Below are 15,768 nucleotides of genomic sequence, written 5' to 3'. Positions count from 1 at the left end.
CACACACACACACACACACACACACACCCCACTCAGACACAGAAGCACATGTGCAGACATATTCTGCATAATTTGCATGCTTAATGTCAGACCAAAATATCACCCATTTGTAGACACACAAAGTCCTTCAGTCTGCTTTTTCCTACCCACCCTCCAACCTGGTCAACCAGCTGCTGGGTGAACCGGACCCTGGGTCTTGGCTGCACCCGGTCTTGTCCATAGTTGCACGAAGAGTCACCACAGGCACATGGCACACAAATGCTTACATACAGGCATCTGGATATTTTCCCCAAGCAAACCCAGGATGTAGCATAGTGACCCTAAGCTACCCAGGAGGCTAGAAGCACACCCAGACACAAACCTCCACCCCTCTCTCACGGGACATCCATTCGAAACCAACAGGACCATACTAGGACTCAATCCTGACTACATACTGCAGTCAAATAGCATGTATAGCCACTTATTCAGCCTTCAACATGCAAGCTGTCCCTACAGCATCACAAGGCCATGATAGACATAACCACATGCACACACCAGAGTCACTCGCTGTGCTACAACTCCCACCTACAACCCCACCTCTGTAGTCACACAGAGCATGCACCACCGCAATCTCCATACTGTCATCTCCCCATGAAGAATCTCACTCAAATGTGATTTCACATAGCACAACATATATGACTACACACAAGGCACACCCAACACATGCTATGCACACAGGAACCCTCACACAAGCACATATGCCCCAGACTCACCCATCCCTCACCACAGGTGAAGGACATTTACCCACACTCTCCATCCCCAAACCCTACTGCCCCAGTCACTACCAGGACAGCTGGGATAAGGAGATATAATTTATAAGTTATAAATACCAGTGTCCCACCTCACGATCCCTACCCACCACATATTTGGGCACCCTGAGGGCAACGTTCTCCATGTTTATGGCCTTGGACGTCAGTCCATCCCATGCCATACCTGAGAACACAGGCACAGGTGGAGGTCCTAGATGTTCCAGCCCTGTCTTCTGAGCCTGTTCCCCCACGACCCAAAGTAGAGGCAGACATGTAGGGAAGGTATGGTCACAGAAAGACCTTAGCACAGAAACGGAAGGGCTGAACAGACCAGGGGAGGCAGGCAGCCTGGAGCAACACACTAAACAAGAGAACAGCAGAGGGGCCAAAGGACGATGCACTCAGGAATTTGGGCACTGGAAGAATGATGTGGGACCATCACATCTAGAGGCTGGGAGGCAACAGGAGGAGACTGGAGGTCTGTGTAAAAGATGGGGACTGGGAGGGGGCAGTCTGGCAGAGGAGAAGAGAGAATCTGGGTTTTAAAAAGGGGTTGGACCCTTGGGTTGGGTGGAAGATGGTGACTAGAATCTAGATGATTAGTAAAAATGGGGAGTAAGACTTTAGAATAGAAGATAGAGGTTTGGGGGTGAGGTCCTACTTATGAGGTAAAGTTCCCTGCTGCCAGGGGCTTAGGGGATAAGGGTGTGCCTGGAATCTGATATGGACAGTAGAGAGCCAGAGGTTTGGGAAGGGTTTGGGGTTAACCTGGGAGGAGGGAACTCCGGGCTTATACGGAGCTGTCAATGTGGCTGAGGGGGGCAACGAGGATTAGGATTTCAGGGCTTGGAATGGAGGAGTTCTAGATGCGAAGAGGAGTCAGAATCTGGAGTGGCGTTTGAGCTATGAGCCGAAGAATCAAGGACCCCCTGTGGGTATGGCTGCCGTCCCATTCAGTACAAGACGGGTTCAAAACTAAGGGAAGGGTCCCCTCTTAAAGGAAGGTTCAGAAGAGAGTAGACCGTGGGGCAGACGACTGAAAGCTCTTCAGAAGGCCGGGCCCTCACCGGGCTCTCCCCGGACACCCGCTTCTCCCTGTTACCCAGAATGGGGGGGCCCTCCTACCTGCAGGCTGTCGGCGCATGGCTGCGGCGGCGGCTCGTCCGGCTTGAGGAAGACCTGCTGGCCCCGCCTGAGGAATTGGACAACAGCGATGAGGATGTGGTGCAACACCAGGACCATGCTCGCAGCCGCCCGCCCGCCCCTCCAGCCCGGCCCGCTGCACTCGGTCAGCGCGTCCGCAACAGCTTCGCCGGTCCCCGCGAGGGTCCGCCCTGGTCCCGCCCCGCCCCCGCCCCCGTCCCGCCCCAGACCTCCAGGCCCCGCCTACGTTTCTGCTACCGGGAACAGCACTTCAACGCCTTCCAAAGATCGGACCCCACCCGATCCCGGCCGGCTTGCTCCCTGCCAGGCCTTCACCCTCTTAAGTCTCCTGCAGCGAGCGGGTCGACTACTAGACTCCCCCTCCTCGGTCGCCTCTCAGCCTTCGCTGCCTTCTGCTTATCCCATCGTCACTCCTCCCAGGTGGTAGGGCCCCTCCCAGAGTCCCGCGCACTGTCGCACCACATTCTCTCCCCATCACTTGGACTTCAGTAGCCCGGCCAGAGCCCCGAGGCCGAGTCCAGCGCAGTGCGGGGAGAGGGGCCGCGGCCACAGTCCAGGAGCCCCGAGGACCCTTCACTCCTTCCAGTACAGAGGGTAGAGGAAAATGAGGGAGAAATTTAGAGGTCGCTCCAAAATGGGACGAGCCCTGAAGCGGTAGCAGATCTGTGAAGGAGACACGTGCGCCCTGACACACACAGGCGCACCGTTCCCAAATGTGGGGTGAGAGCACTGGTTTCCTAAGGCTGCCAGGTAGGCCTGCATCGGCGTCCCAGGAGGCTGAAGAGGGTGCAAGCCCCAGGGCCACCTAGTCCGCAGTTCCGCGGTGGGACCCCGAGAGCTGGGAGCGCTTTTCTCTGCAGAGCGGCCTCTGTGCTCAGGCGCTTGCAGCAGCCGCGACGCTCCTGCGCCCCCTGGTGTTCTATCGCAGAGGTGCACCCTGACCCCAGTAGGGGTTGGCTGGAGGGATGAGGGGACATTTGTGCAACTTGGGTCAAACTCCTTGCCTGGACCAACCTGTTTTCTAGCCTCTGCTTGCTATAAGATGGGCTAAGGCACAGGACTTGTCTATATCGAAGGGTGAATTTGGGTCTTCCTGGATTTTGCCAGTGTAACTTTAGCTAGATCCCTTTCCCATTGGGTGTCAGTTGTCCCAAAGGGCTGCCAGAAGTCTTAAACTTGGAATGATGGTGAGACAGACAGACTCCTAACAGCCCTCACTGTGACCTTCCCTGGTTCTCCTTTCTGCACTAGCTACTGCCCCTCTTCCTTCACTTCCCTCTCCCCCAGCCCTTGGGAGGTGACTCAGTGAGCCCCCTGCTCCCTGCCTCATAGATGTGATTCATTTGGGCCCTTTCCCCCTGGGGAGCAATTTCCCCAGTGTTGAGTCACTGAGCCCAGTGCTGGACACGGTCCCAGCACCTGGCACAGGCTTGGAAGTGTCCTGGCTGTCCCAGTAGCTCAAGGAGTGATCTTCCACACAAGGATTTTTTTTTTTCTAGCTGAGCTTCCAGCTTCCAGTGCTCAAACACCCTTAGTGGGTCTCTACCACGAGCACCATGAAACCTAAATCTCTCACTTGGCATTACAGACCTTCCACAGTTCAACCCTGATTGTCGATCAGCTCTGACAACCCCCATCCCTTGTTTTTTTTCTTTTAGACAGCAGCTGCCTCATTCTTGCCTCTTGATCTGTCATGGTGCCACCCTGTCCCCTGCTAACCGTTCAACAGCAACTCAGAGGCCATCTGCTCCAAGACCCCTTTTCTGGATGCCACCTCAGTAACCTGGGGGGGGGGCTTTGTATCCTTCCTGGGAGTCATGTCTGGAGATGGGATCTAAGCCAATTGCTTCTTCTTCTTCTTCTTCTTCTTCTTCTTCTTCTTCTTCTTCTTCTTCTTCTTCTTCTTCTTCTTCTTCTTCTTCTTCTTCTTCTTCTTCTTCTTCTTCTTCTTCTTCTTCTTCTTCCTCTTCCTCTTCCTCTTCCTCTTTCTTCCTCTTCCTCTTCCTCTTCCTCCTCCTCCTTTTTGGTTTTTTCAAGACAGGGTTTCTCTGTGTAGCCCTGGCTGTCCTGGAACTCACTCTGTAGACCAGGCTGGCCTTGAACTCAGAAATCTGCCTGCCTCTGCCTCTGCCTCCCAAGTGCATCTTCTTAATAAAGCAGGTTTTCCTCATATTAACATTATAGAACATGACATGCATGGGCTAAGATGTGTAAAGGTTACACCTACTCCTTCAGTGGGACTCTCCCTTTTCTGGCCTCAGTTTCCTCCTGTGTAAAGGAGGGGGGGTGGCCAATATGATGATGACTGTTCCCAGGCCCAGTACACAAACCCTTTAGTAATCCTAGCCCCATGTCACCGGCTTGGTCCTGGGCTTTCAGATACCCTAAGTCAGACACAGGTGCACAGGAAGTGCTGGCATGGTTACTGGCCCTAGCTACTGGATCTTCAGGTGACCTCATCTTAGCTCTGCAGTCAAGAGCCAGCCCCACCCTGGCAAAGACCCCATCCTAAAGATGGGACCTTCACAGCACTTGCCTCCTGAGAAGTTATTTTTTAAATCCTATTTGAGTCTCTCCTGCTTTGGTGACTATAATCCCAGATGCGCATTTTCTCTCCCTCAGGTCTTTGTGTGTTATTTGTTCTGAGTCAAACATTCATCAAGAGTACTGAGTGTGGGGCTGGTGAGATGGCTCAGCGGGTAGGAGCACCCGACTGTTCTTCCGAAGGTCCTGAGTTCAAATCCCAGCAACCACATGGTGGCTCATGACCATCCATAACAAGATCTGACTCTCTCTTCTGGAGTGTCTGAGGACAGCTGCAGTGTAACTCACATGTAATAAATAAATAAATAAATAAATATATCTTTAAAAAAAGAGAGAGAGAGAGAGAGAACTGAGTGTGTCCTCACTCAGTCAGAGGGCTGCCTGCATGTGGCCAATGGGGCCTCCACTGCCCCAACTGTGATATGTTAGCACATCTAGACTCAATAAATGAGCAACCTAATCTCTTACAGCATTTTGTAGGATTCATCTTCACCTGAAGTCCCTGAATTTCCTAGGCCAGTCCTCTCACAGTTGGGACAACCAAGGCTCTGCCAAATTGCAAAGGGAAGGACCTTGCCAAACTCTGATGGCTAGGAAGTGTTGCCACCCCAAGGTTAAGTCTGGTTCCCCAGAGCTCCCTATAAATCCCAGGGCTCCTTATAGCTACAGTCAGTGATCTTCTATGCCTGGCTCTCCCTCATGATCTGAAAGTACTTCCTAGTCTGAAAGCCTAGAATTAGATTCTAGCTGATCCCTGTCCCGTGAAGGCAAGAGTCGAGCCTGACTGCTAAGATTTGAGTTGCACGTCTAGGCCTGGAACACTTTAACACCTAGCAAGCCACCCCCCTCTCTCCATCATAAAGTAGAACTGATGTGTGTGCATGTATGTGAGTATGCATGTGTGCATGTTTCTCTGGGCATACATGGACACAGGTGAGTGTTTGCCTGTAGAAGCTAGAGGACAGCCTCAAGGGTCATTCTCAAGGATGCTGTCCACTCTGAGATTAGCCTCTTGAATTAGCATGGAGTTCATCATGGAGTTAGGCTAGATTCCTGGTTGACCAGCAAAGCTCCCAGAATCCTTCAGTCGCTTGCCTCGCCAGTGCTGGGATCACCACACAACCAGAATTTCACATATGTTCTGGGACCAGACTGGGTCCTGGTCTGGCAAGGCTAACATTTCACTGACTGGATTATCTCCTCAGTCCTATCAACCACAGTTTACAGATAAGGAAGGCACAGAACACTAAATAACGTGTCCATGCTCACACAGCTAGTTAACCACAGACCCAGAATTCCAACCCTGCCAGCTAACATCTATAGCTTAAGTTCATGCCTGATGCTTAGGGAAAGGCAGGAAAGGAAAATGGACTTAGGATACTCTTATCACCGACACTACAGGGACTTGGGATCTTATGCCCGGTCTGTCCAGCCTCTGCTCATCCCCGACACCAGGACGCTCATCCCCGACACCAGGACGCTCATCCCCGACACCAGGACGCTCATCCCCGACACCAGGACGCTCATCCCCAGATGTCCTCCAAAGCTGCTTTAGACCTCTTCTTGTCTCCCTACCTTAGCGTCCGCTTGGCCCATACTAGGTGTTCCTCCTAGGCAAGATATTTAAGGAAAGGTGACTCCACTGAGACCTTGCCACTCTGGGTACTGTGCCCTCCTGACCTCCAGTCTCTCATGGGACCTGCTCCTGTGTCTGCAGGGCCTGGGACCTGTGTGTACCCAGGAACTACGCATGAGGTCTTGATTAAGCCCCATGTTATACAGTAACAAAAAAACAAAAAAAAACAAAAAAAACCCCAGAGCTCCCAGATGCATAGTCCTCGCCTGGGTTCAAACAGTTGGCCAAGCAGTTATCTGGACTCCAGATTTTGTGTTCTTATTATTTTGAATGAACATCTTGTGCCTGCAGAACAAGGCCCCAAGTGTAGCTGCTCTAGCCATGCCTACACAAACCCCTTCCCTAGGCTTCCAGAATCCCAAGTGGCATGGCAGCCAAGGCTCTTCCCCTGCCAGGCACACCTCCTCACCCCCTCCAGAGCGTGTGGCCTCTCCTCAAACTTTTAGCCTTTGCCCAACCTCTTCTGTTTGACGCTTGGGGTGGGTCACCATTTCCATGTCATTTGCATCCACATTTGTTTTGTATGCAGCAGGTGGTCAATGCCATGAACCTCACCTCCGGGAGGAAGGGAGCCCATGAGGTCGAGTTCCGAAGCTTTTGGCTTATACCATCCCTGCTGAGGAGACCCCTGAAACCTTAACATCTTCTCTTTATCATCCACAGACCACATAATCCTTCTGGTAGTACACAAAGTGGCCCTGAGCCCCACAAACTCACACCTTAAACCCCCAAACACTAACAGCTTTTCAACAGACACAGGTATACATCCATTCTTTTTGTTTTGTTTTTGTTTTGGTTTTTGTTTTGGTTTTGGTTTTTCGAGACAGGGTTTCTCTGTATAGCCCTGGCTGTCCTGGAACTCACTTTGTAGACCAGGCTGGCCTCGAACTCAGAAATCTGTCGGCCTCTGCCTCCCAAGTGCTGGGATTAAAGGTGTGCGCCACCACGCCCGGCTAGGTATACATCCATTCTTGGAGCTCCTGCACACATGCACACACACAGAGACATGTACATGCACACACACATGCTCACGCATGCACACATATGCACACACATAGACACACACATGCACACTTGTACACATGTATACACACACACACACACACACACACACACACACACACTCTGCAGGCACTCTACCCTTGCCCCCGTGCTCACTCCTACAGTGATCATCTCTCAACCTTGGTCTCACTCCTGCCTACATGAATCCCTGCTGCCCATAGGACACAGAGGATGCCCTGCTTTTGAGTAGAATCCCTGTCAAGCCCTTAAGCCCAGGTGAAGCTCTGCCTGGTGGTCCCCCTGCCTTCTAACACTTCTTTAACTGTCTGGAGGCACTGTCCCCCAACCCCCACTATGCTGTCAGCCCCTGTGACGGGACATTTTTGCTTTGCCCACTATAATAACCTCAACTTCCAGAACAAGGCTTAGCCCACCATTGCTTAAAATCACATCCAGGAATTGGGTAGGATTTCCCCCAGCCTGTTCATCCTCCCTCAGTAGGACTTTCTTAACGATGCAGTTCCCCCATGTGCCTCCCCAACCAGATACAGCTCCTTAAGGCAGAGGCTGAGGCTGCAGCAAGCTACAGAGGGTTATGCCCAAGCACAGGCTGGTCACAGAGAGTAAAACCTAGGGCACAGCAGATCCCAGGGTATGACAACCACTCTATTATGTTCAGGCACATCTGGAAGACAGGACTGCTTGAGTAAACTACCCAAAGTCCAATGGCCTCAGCAAGAGCCCTGCAGGCTGCTTTCTCCTCCCATCAGAACCCTAAGGTCACTTGTCCTAGCCACTGCAACCCTGCTTGCACACTCCCAGGGACAGGGAGCTTACCTCTTCCCAGTTGGTGCATTCTCATGTGTGAGAGAGATGGCTTCTCCCTCATAGCATCATCCTGTCAGCCTGACTTTCCTGAGGTCCAGCTTCCCATGGGAAGCAGGAAGTAGCCAGGCAGGAGAAGAGGCAGGTCCCTTCAGAGCAATCCTGGATATCTTCTGTACAGCTTTGGGCAGCCATGGGAAGAAGGGCTCTCACCTCTGGCCTGTCTCAGGTCAGCAAGTGAGCTCAAGGTGCTCAGATACCCAACACCACCCATTATCTGCCACCCATTATCTCAGGAACCTGATCAAAGTACAGAGGCGTTCTGGAGAAATCCGTGGACTTGAATTCTCTCCTGTACTTCATTGCCTTCTCACTTAACCCAGTCACCACTGAGTCCCCCTTTAGTGCATTTCCTGCCCATCACTGAGCCCTACCAAGCTCATCTCCACATCCCTATTCATTCAGATAAAGGCCTACTTCCCTCCTGATGCCCTGTTCCTCCCCTCTTGACATCTCCTACAAGAACAGAAGCGGAAACTATTCTGACTCCTTCTCTAGGAAAGGACCATGTACGATGCAGCCCTCCTGAGCCTAAACTGCAAGAATACTGAATGGATGGGCTGGTCCTCAGCTGGGGTGGCCGCCCACAGCCCTGCACAACCCTACCTAAGCAGCTGTCATTCCTGAGCTTGACGGACTCCCAGGGTGCCTCAGACTACAACCAATCATTAACTTGTCCTTCCTGGACACACATCCCTCCCTGGGGTTTTCAGAGCAGGGCCTGTTTGGGAAACTGAGGTAAGACAATATAAGCCACAGGGATCCAAAGCCCCACACTCAGACAACTCACAGACCTTTCAGGGAGGTCTTAGTCTGTGTCTTCAAGGCTCAGAGAAACTTGCACAGCTTCATGTTCTAAGAAAATTTCAAAATCCGTGCTGCTTGCATTCTATGAATTCAAAACCCTGGAGTCCTCGGAGTGCAAGGGCCCGTGAATTTTAATATTCTTTTACACTAACATCATGACATAGGCAAGACTCTCACATCTGGGTTTCTATGGCCTTTGAAACTTGCAGGTCTATGGGTTGAGTCTCTGAATACCAAGGAAGGGGCAACTGGAAAGGCCTTTAGAAATAACACCCCTCTCCCAGGCAGTGTCAACAGCCATGGGGAGCCCCAGACTGCAAAGACAGGGAAGGAATGGGGCCAGTGTCACCATCCTAATAAGCACAACACAGTTCCTCATTTCTCGTTTCTCAGCTGTGGGATCAGCTGGCCTTCATGACGGATTAAGTCAGAGAACCCATGAGCAACAGCGAAGAGCCATGCTTAGGAGCTCAGGAGAAGACAGCATTGGCTGCTCCCCACCCCCAGCAGTCCCTGGCAGGATGAGTGTCCATGGTTTAGGCACACCCAAAGCCCAAGTGACATGTTATTGCTGGCCTTCGCTCCCCCGAGGCCCACCTTGCTCCTCCCTACCCATGCCGTGGTCCCTCAGAAAGTGAGGCCATGAACCATGCAGTCTCCCTTGGCCTCATGCTCAAATTTTACAGGCCAGGATTTAGGCTATTGCTGTCATGGTGACCTCTACAAGAAAACCTTAGCAGGAAAAACCAGCCGATGCCAAATTCATAGCGTTCAGTGACAAGGAGGGGCTGAGAATAGACTAAGGGACCCCACTTGGTTATCCATTCTGGGAGCCTTGAAGGCTGAAAGGAGGGTTTGTTCACGCTGCCCTTTCAAGTTTGTTCAAGTTACACCACCACCACCAGGAGACCAAGTCCCTCCTTTATGGTACTCCTGTGGCAGAACCATCCCAGATATGGCTCTTGGTCCTTTCTGATCACCCTGTATATGTGAGGCTCACCAGCTCCTCTCTTTGCACCATCTCCCATGCTTGGGAACCTTTGCTCTTCTCTGCCAATTAAACAGGGAAGAAAAGGAACAGCGGGGACCATCCTCACTCTCTATCCATCTTGTGATATTGGTGCCATTTTTCAATTGGTGAGATTGAGGTCACTGTCTAAATTCACACAGCTAAGAATGGTGGAACAACCAGCTGCCTCCAGTTCCCCAAGCTCTTGTTCCTTACACAGACCGGCTTCAGGCAGGAGAGATAGGGGCCTCCCTCCTGGTGGCTTCCTTTTCCTACCCCAGTGGTCCAGGTTCTAGGAGGCAAAGACCACAGTTCTTTCTTCTCTTGCTTTCTGCACTGGAAGCAGCCACATTCCCTGATTGATCCAAAGTCACTCGATCAGCAGACTCCCGTACTGGGACCAGGAGATGTGGTGTTCGGTTTCTAAGCACCCGTCGCTATGGAAGCCAGGTGCTGCAAGCCCAAGGCCTAGCAACAAGGCATGCTGTGGGGCGGAGGGCATTGTCGGGGGGGCTTTGGAGGCAAGAGAACAGACTACATCTACTCTCAGGCTGGAGGCTTGGACCCGCGACTGTGCAGGGCTTGTACAGAGAGGAAAGAGGCAGAGAGGTAAAGTCCATACAGGACCCAAGAGACGAGACTCAAAGATTAGAGCTGAGAAACATTCGAGCTGGACAAAGGGAATCTGGGGACTAAAAGGCAGAGGCACAATCAGGAAGACAGGTGTGGGGCGGTAGGAGCAGATGAGCCGGCCAGACACAGAGGTAGAGCTGGAGGCCGGTGCTGGACAGACAGCAGCTCTCACAGAGACCCTACGCCTAGTTCTGGGCCTGGGTGCCAGAGCGTGAGCAAGAGTCTCTAAGGAGTGACAGAGATGGATGGACTCATGACAGAAGATAAGCCAGAGGCAGGAGGCAATATAGTGACAGTAATAAAGGAAGAGAGAACAGGGGACAGAGGGGGTGAGCCCGCCAGTGAGGACCAGACTGGGAAGCAGAGCAGACGGCAGTGGGGACAAGATGGCAGAAATATGAGGACAAGGGCACGGAGGCCACCAGCATCCTGAGCTGGCCTCAGTCCTGCCTGGGTGTTTCCTTCTCCATCTGCCCGTAGGTCACACAGACATCAACAGCCTCTCTCTGCCCCTTCACTATCATCTCTTCCTAAACACAGAGTCATCTAGACCCAACCCCTCAGCAAAGAGACCGATCAGGGGCCTTTGTCTGTCCTACCTCCGCAGGGACAAAGCAAAGCAGTGTCAGAAACAGCGGATAGCCAGGCTTTCAGAATAGGAAGCAAAACTCCCCACCCGGCCTCTGTCAGCCCACTCCGACTGCCCATGAAGGCTCTGGAGGCTTTTCGTACAAACCATATTTGTCTCCCTAGAGACAGAACAAGATGACATAGCCTAGATGGAGGCAGACCTCCTGCCCTGGAGATTCCCTGCCATCTTCCTTCACAACAGACTTTTTCAGGCAGGGCACTGGGGACTGAGGACAAGGTAGGCAGCTAGTAGAGAAACAAACCCAGCTGCCCACCTCAGACTGTGGCAGGGAAGGCAGAGCAGCTCGGCCTCCAAGGACCCAGGAAGTGGCAGGTGCTGGGCAGGCAGCATCTCATTTAATCCTCCTTGTGCCTGGGGTATAGGTACAGGTGACTGGTCCCCTAGAGGGAAGCCATTTGCCTTAACCTTCTCAGTAGCCAGCAGGCACTGAGCCAGGTCTTAAACCCTAGTCTTCTAAAGGCAGTGTGAGTAGAAGGCCTGGGCAAAGTCACGGAAGGTGTAGGGACATCTAGGAAGGGGGTGACCCAAGTCTGCTCAAGGATGTGGAGTAGCCTGGGAAGATCAAGCCCTGCTGGAAGCCACTACTCCTCTATGGGGAGAGTCCCATCCCCCATGTCAGGATGTGACAGTAATTAGCTAGACCCTATCAGATGCTAGCCTTTGCCGGGACCTGTGGTAATGGTTTCTCTAATTAGCACGTGGAGGCGCTGGTAGCCTGTTCTGGAAGCACAGTGCATTCAGAGGGGCCCATATGCCTCATCTGCCTCTCTCTTTTCAGGCTCTTGGAGAAGGACCAAGAGAAAGACTAATTAAGTGCCTACTATGTGCCCTGTGGTGTGGAACACTTGACATTTATCATTTCATTAAGTTACCCACAGAGGTCTCTGGAGGCCACTGTCTGTGCTGGCCCATCTCCCTACGGTTCCCACTCCCATAGTTACCACATTCAGGCAGTCTTCACAGCATCCCGCCTAACTCCGGCCCCCCAAACTGCCTGTGAGGTAGAGAAAGCTGTGGAGCAGGTGGTGTGAAGGGTGCCTGGGGACCGAGAGGTTATTTCTCCCTTCTGTAGTGAGGGTGCATGGGGGAGCAGGGGAGGGGTAGGCTGGTAGTGGAAGGTGGACAGTTACACACCAGCTTTACCCGACACACTATACACTGGTTCTGGGCCACAATCCAGAAAATCGACCCATGGCGCCATCCTCCCCTGGGCCCCAGTTCCTGGAAGGCGATGCTGAAGGGATGATTGATCTGTCTCCCAGCCTCCTCTTCTGCTGCTTTGAAGGTAGCCTCTTCCATGGAGACCCCGCCCTCCTGGCCAGCCAGTGTCACAGCCAGGGTGAGAGCCTAGGATCAGCCCAGGGAATAATGAGCAGTGACCCTCATTCTCCTCTACAGCCTGACATTGCCATTGGATGCCCCAGCATCTGGACTAGAGAGCCAGTGTGGTACATCATGTTCACATATGCACACGTACATGTGTACACAGGCAAGCTGATACAGCGGGAATTGTGAACACAAGATGTGTGCAGAACAGGTCTAGGTTCAAATCCTACCTCCTCCATTTTCCACATGTGTGTGCTGTCCACACCACCTAGCCTTGTCTGAGACTCAGTTTCCTTATCTGTGCAGAAAGGTTAACAATAACATCAAACAGCTGGATGAATGAGAAGACACATGTGAAGTTCAGCCACAATGTTTCCCATCACAAAAATAGTTTTGATACACAAAAGCTTTTATTAGTGTAACTGTATCTGTGGGCTGGTATGCTGTGTAGGTGTCCTTGAGAGGCCCAGGAAAGACTTCAAACACACTAGGAAAGGTGTAGGAAATGCTCCTTAACTTTGTAACTGAACCCCAAAACCTGGGGTTCAGTTACAAAGGAGAACTTGCTGTGCATCCCCTGAAAAAGAAAATATCTGTGCTAAGCAAGGCTCAAGGAGATGAATGGCTCGGCAGCCAGGAAGAACCAGTGATTAGGAGGCTCACAGCCCAGCATCCGGAGAGGCATGGGAGGGAGGCTGAGTTGTGGGGCCATCCATCAAGGCTGGCAGGCCCAGTAATGCTGCACAGTGGGATGGGGAAGAGGAAAGAGAGCTTTAAGATGGGGAAAGCGTAGAGGAGCTAGGGCCAGGCAACCAAACCCAGCCCCATCCCTGTTGTGCTGCAACCCTGAGAGTCACTGGTGCCTTTAGACCTCAGTTTCTTCATCAGGAAAATGGGGATAAAGGACTCTTTCTTTACTTTCTCAGGCTCAATACCAGGATAGGGTCCAGAAAGAGCCCTAAGGAGATTGTAAGGGGCACAGGGACATCTTTATCTCTTACAAGTCACTAGTTTAGTAAAAGGTCCCTGGGAGTAGGGGAGGAAGAAGAGGGAGAATAGGGCCTGAGCAGGGAGACCAAAGACCCAAAGTGCAGTTTGGGGTGTTTTTGTTGTTTGTTTGTTTGTTTGTTTGTTTGTTTGTTTTCAGACTGGGTTTCTCTGTGTAGCCCTGCCTATTTTGAAACTCCCTGTGTAGATCAGGCTAGCCTCAAATTCACAGAGATCCTCCTGCTTCTGCCTCCCAAGTGCTGGGACAAAAGCATGCACCACCACACTAGGCTCCAAACACCCAATTTGAATCCATCTCTGGCCGACATCCCTTCCTGACCACTGTCAAATGCTCTGATCTCCAGACCTTGTCCTGCAGCTACGGGCTTCAGACTCAGCCAGTGGGCTGACCCTGGCTTCAGACTCAGCCAGTGGGCTGACGCGGGGCAGGAAAAGTCCTCAGTACAGAGTGAATGCATGCAAATTTCATTCAAACCGAGAGCCCCTGCCATGCCTGAGGAAACAGTCACCTGGGGAGATGCTGGCCAGCAGGACCAGGGCAAGAGCTCTTAGCTGGAACCTAGCAGAGTCTAAAGGTTTTCTGTCTATTGCTAGTAACCTGAGCAAGCTTGGACAAGTCGCTTCCAGCCTCTAGGAATTATTTTTCCATCTCCAGAACAAGCTCTCCCATTTAAAAGTCAAGCAAGCAACTATGGGAACCTCCACGGTGCCTTTCCATGCTATAAACTGGATATCGCTCACTATCTCCCTCCTGCGGATGTCGACTCCTTCATGTTCTCGTACACCCTGCCTTCAGGTTGCTCCCCATCCTTCCATGTTTCACCTCTGGACCTTGGTTTTCCTCTCAGAAGCCCTCCTCACTCAAGAGGGGTCAGAAGTACTCCTTTCCCAGTGAGGCTGCTGGCACAGTTAAACCAGACCCTCCTCTGGCCTACCGCATACCAGTGCTCTCAGACAGGATGTGCCTGTCCCTCTATCTCACTCAGCTCCTCAGGATGCAGAAAAGGTCAAGGCATGTACTACAGGGGCTCAAAGGAAGTAGAAGGAAGAGAAAGACGGTAGGTGAGGAAGAAATGAAAAAAAGACATAACTGGCAAGTGTCCCTCTGGCTCTCATGACCTCCATCTACTCTCATAAAGCCCCAGGCCCTGGCCTAGACTCCATCTCCCTCCTCTGCTATACCTTAGGTTCTAACCTCTGTCAAGCACAAACATACAAAGGCCTGGGGGACCAAAGGGGACTTTGGCATCTGCCCCCGCACCAATGGAGGCTAAGATCACCAGTATCCAGTCGTCATAGAAACACTGGTTGCTGTCATCACAAATTCACCACGTGAACCCTGCAAGGCTAGCAAGGTGTGAGAAGTGCTGGTCAGATCTGATCAGAACCACTGGGCTTTGGGGAGGGCACGAACTAGACTCTATCCAGTCCAGCTGTGCCCTTCTCTCACCCTCTGCAATTCAAGTGAGATGCTCCAGCCTACTGTAGTAGCATCTATTGTGTATCCAGCTCAGTCTAACTTAATTCAGTAGGACTAGTGGTGGAAACTATTGCTGCCCCAGCTTCTGTGGTTGGGTACCTAGACAATAATAAGGCAGAGGAGATGTTCTCAGTATGCCACTGAGGCTAAGGAAGGGAAGAGAGAAGAGAAGATCATGCCATGCCCAGGTACCAATGGACAACCTCTAAAGGTTACTCATTTAGTTCAGAGAACATGCAGGGTCAGAATTACTAGCCATTACAGAAGCCTGGATGCCCCTCTGCCTGAATCCTCCTGGCCAATCCTTATTCACACCCCACCCAACCCTGATGACCTCACCCCACTCCAGCCCTCTCATGACCTACCTACTCCACTCTCACATCTCCTCTAAGTTTGAGAAAGTATAATACCCTATTGCTGGGCACTGGCTGGAGTTCCCCTTTATTCTACCCCGAATAGTGGCAATCACAATAGGAAGATGGGCCCATCACAAATATTCTGGGGACCACCAGAAGAAAAGGTCAGTCCTGGGATGGGAGCTGTCCACAGTGCTGAACCCTCCTAGCCTGTCCTCACAGGAAGCCCACCTTTTCTTATCAGCTCCTCAGCACAGAGAGGCGAGGCCAGACTCCCACATATCAGGTACCTCAAATGCCCTCCATTTCTTGCTTTTATTGAGCACCTAGAATGCGCAATCCTGCAATGAAGCTCAGAATACAGTAGTAACAAAACAGATCTGATTCTGCCCATTGTGAGTTTGGATCTGATGGAGACAACACTGGGATCTGCTTCTCTCTCTCTCTCTCTCTCTCTCTCTCTCTCTCTCTCTCTCTC

At 51.9% G+C, this 15,768-nt stretch overlaps 1 protein-coding gene across 1 annotated transcript in view; it reads right to left on the bottom strand.

The window, feature by feature from the left end:
* The window catches only part of Pde2a (phosphodiesterase 2A), a 90,880-nt gene that overhangs the window by 59,607 nt on the left and 15,505 nt on the right, over positions 1 to 15,768 (bottom strand). Inside the window, exon 2 of the mRNA XM_029535682.1 lies at positions 1,914 to 1,980. Within this exon, the coding sequence (XP_029391542.1) occupies positions 1,914 to 1,980 (67 nt within the window). The remainder of the gene's footprint in view (positions 1 to 1,913; positions 1,981 to 15,768) is intronic.

The sequence above is a fragment of the Mus pahari genome, chromosome 1 (genome assembly GCF_900095145.1).
Source record: "Mus pahari chromosome 1, PAHARI_EIJ_v1.1, whole genome shotgun sequence".
Taxonomy (NCBI): Eukaryota; Metazoa; Chordata; class Mammalia; order Rodentia; family Muridae; genus Mus; species Mus pahari.
Note: the sequence above shows the minus strand (reverse complement) of the source record. Positions and strands in the feature narration are given on the sequence as shown.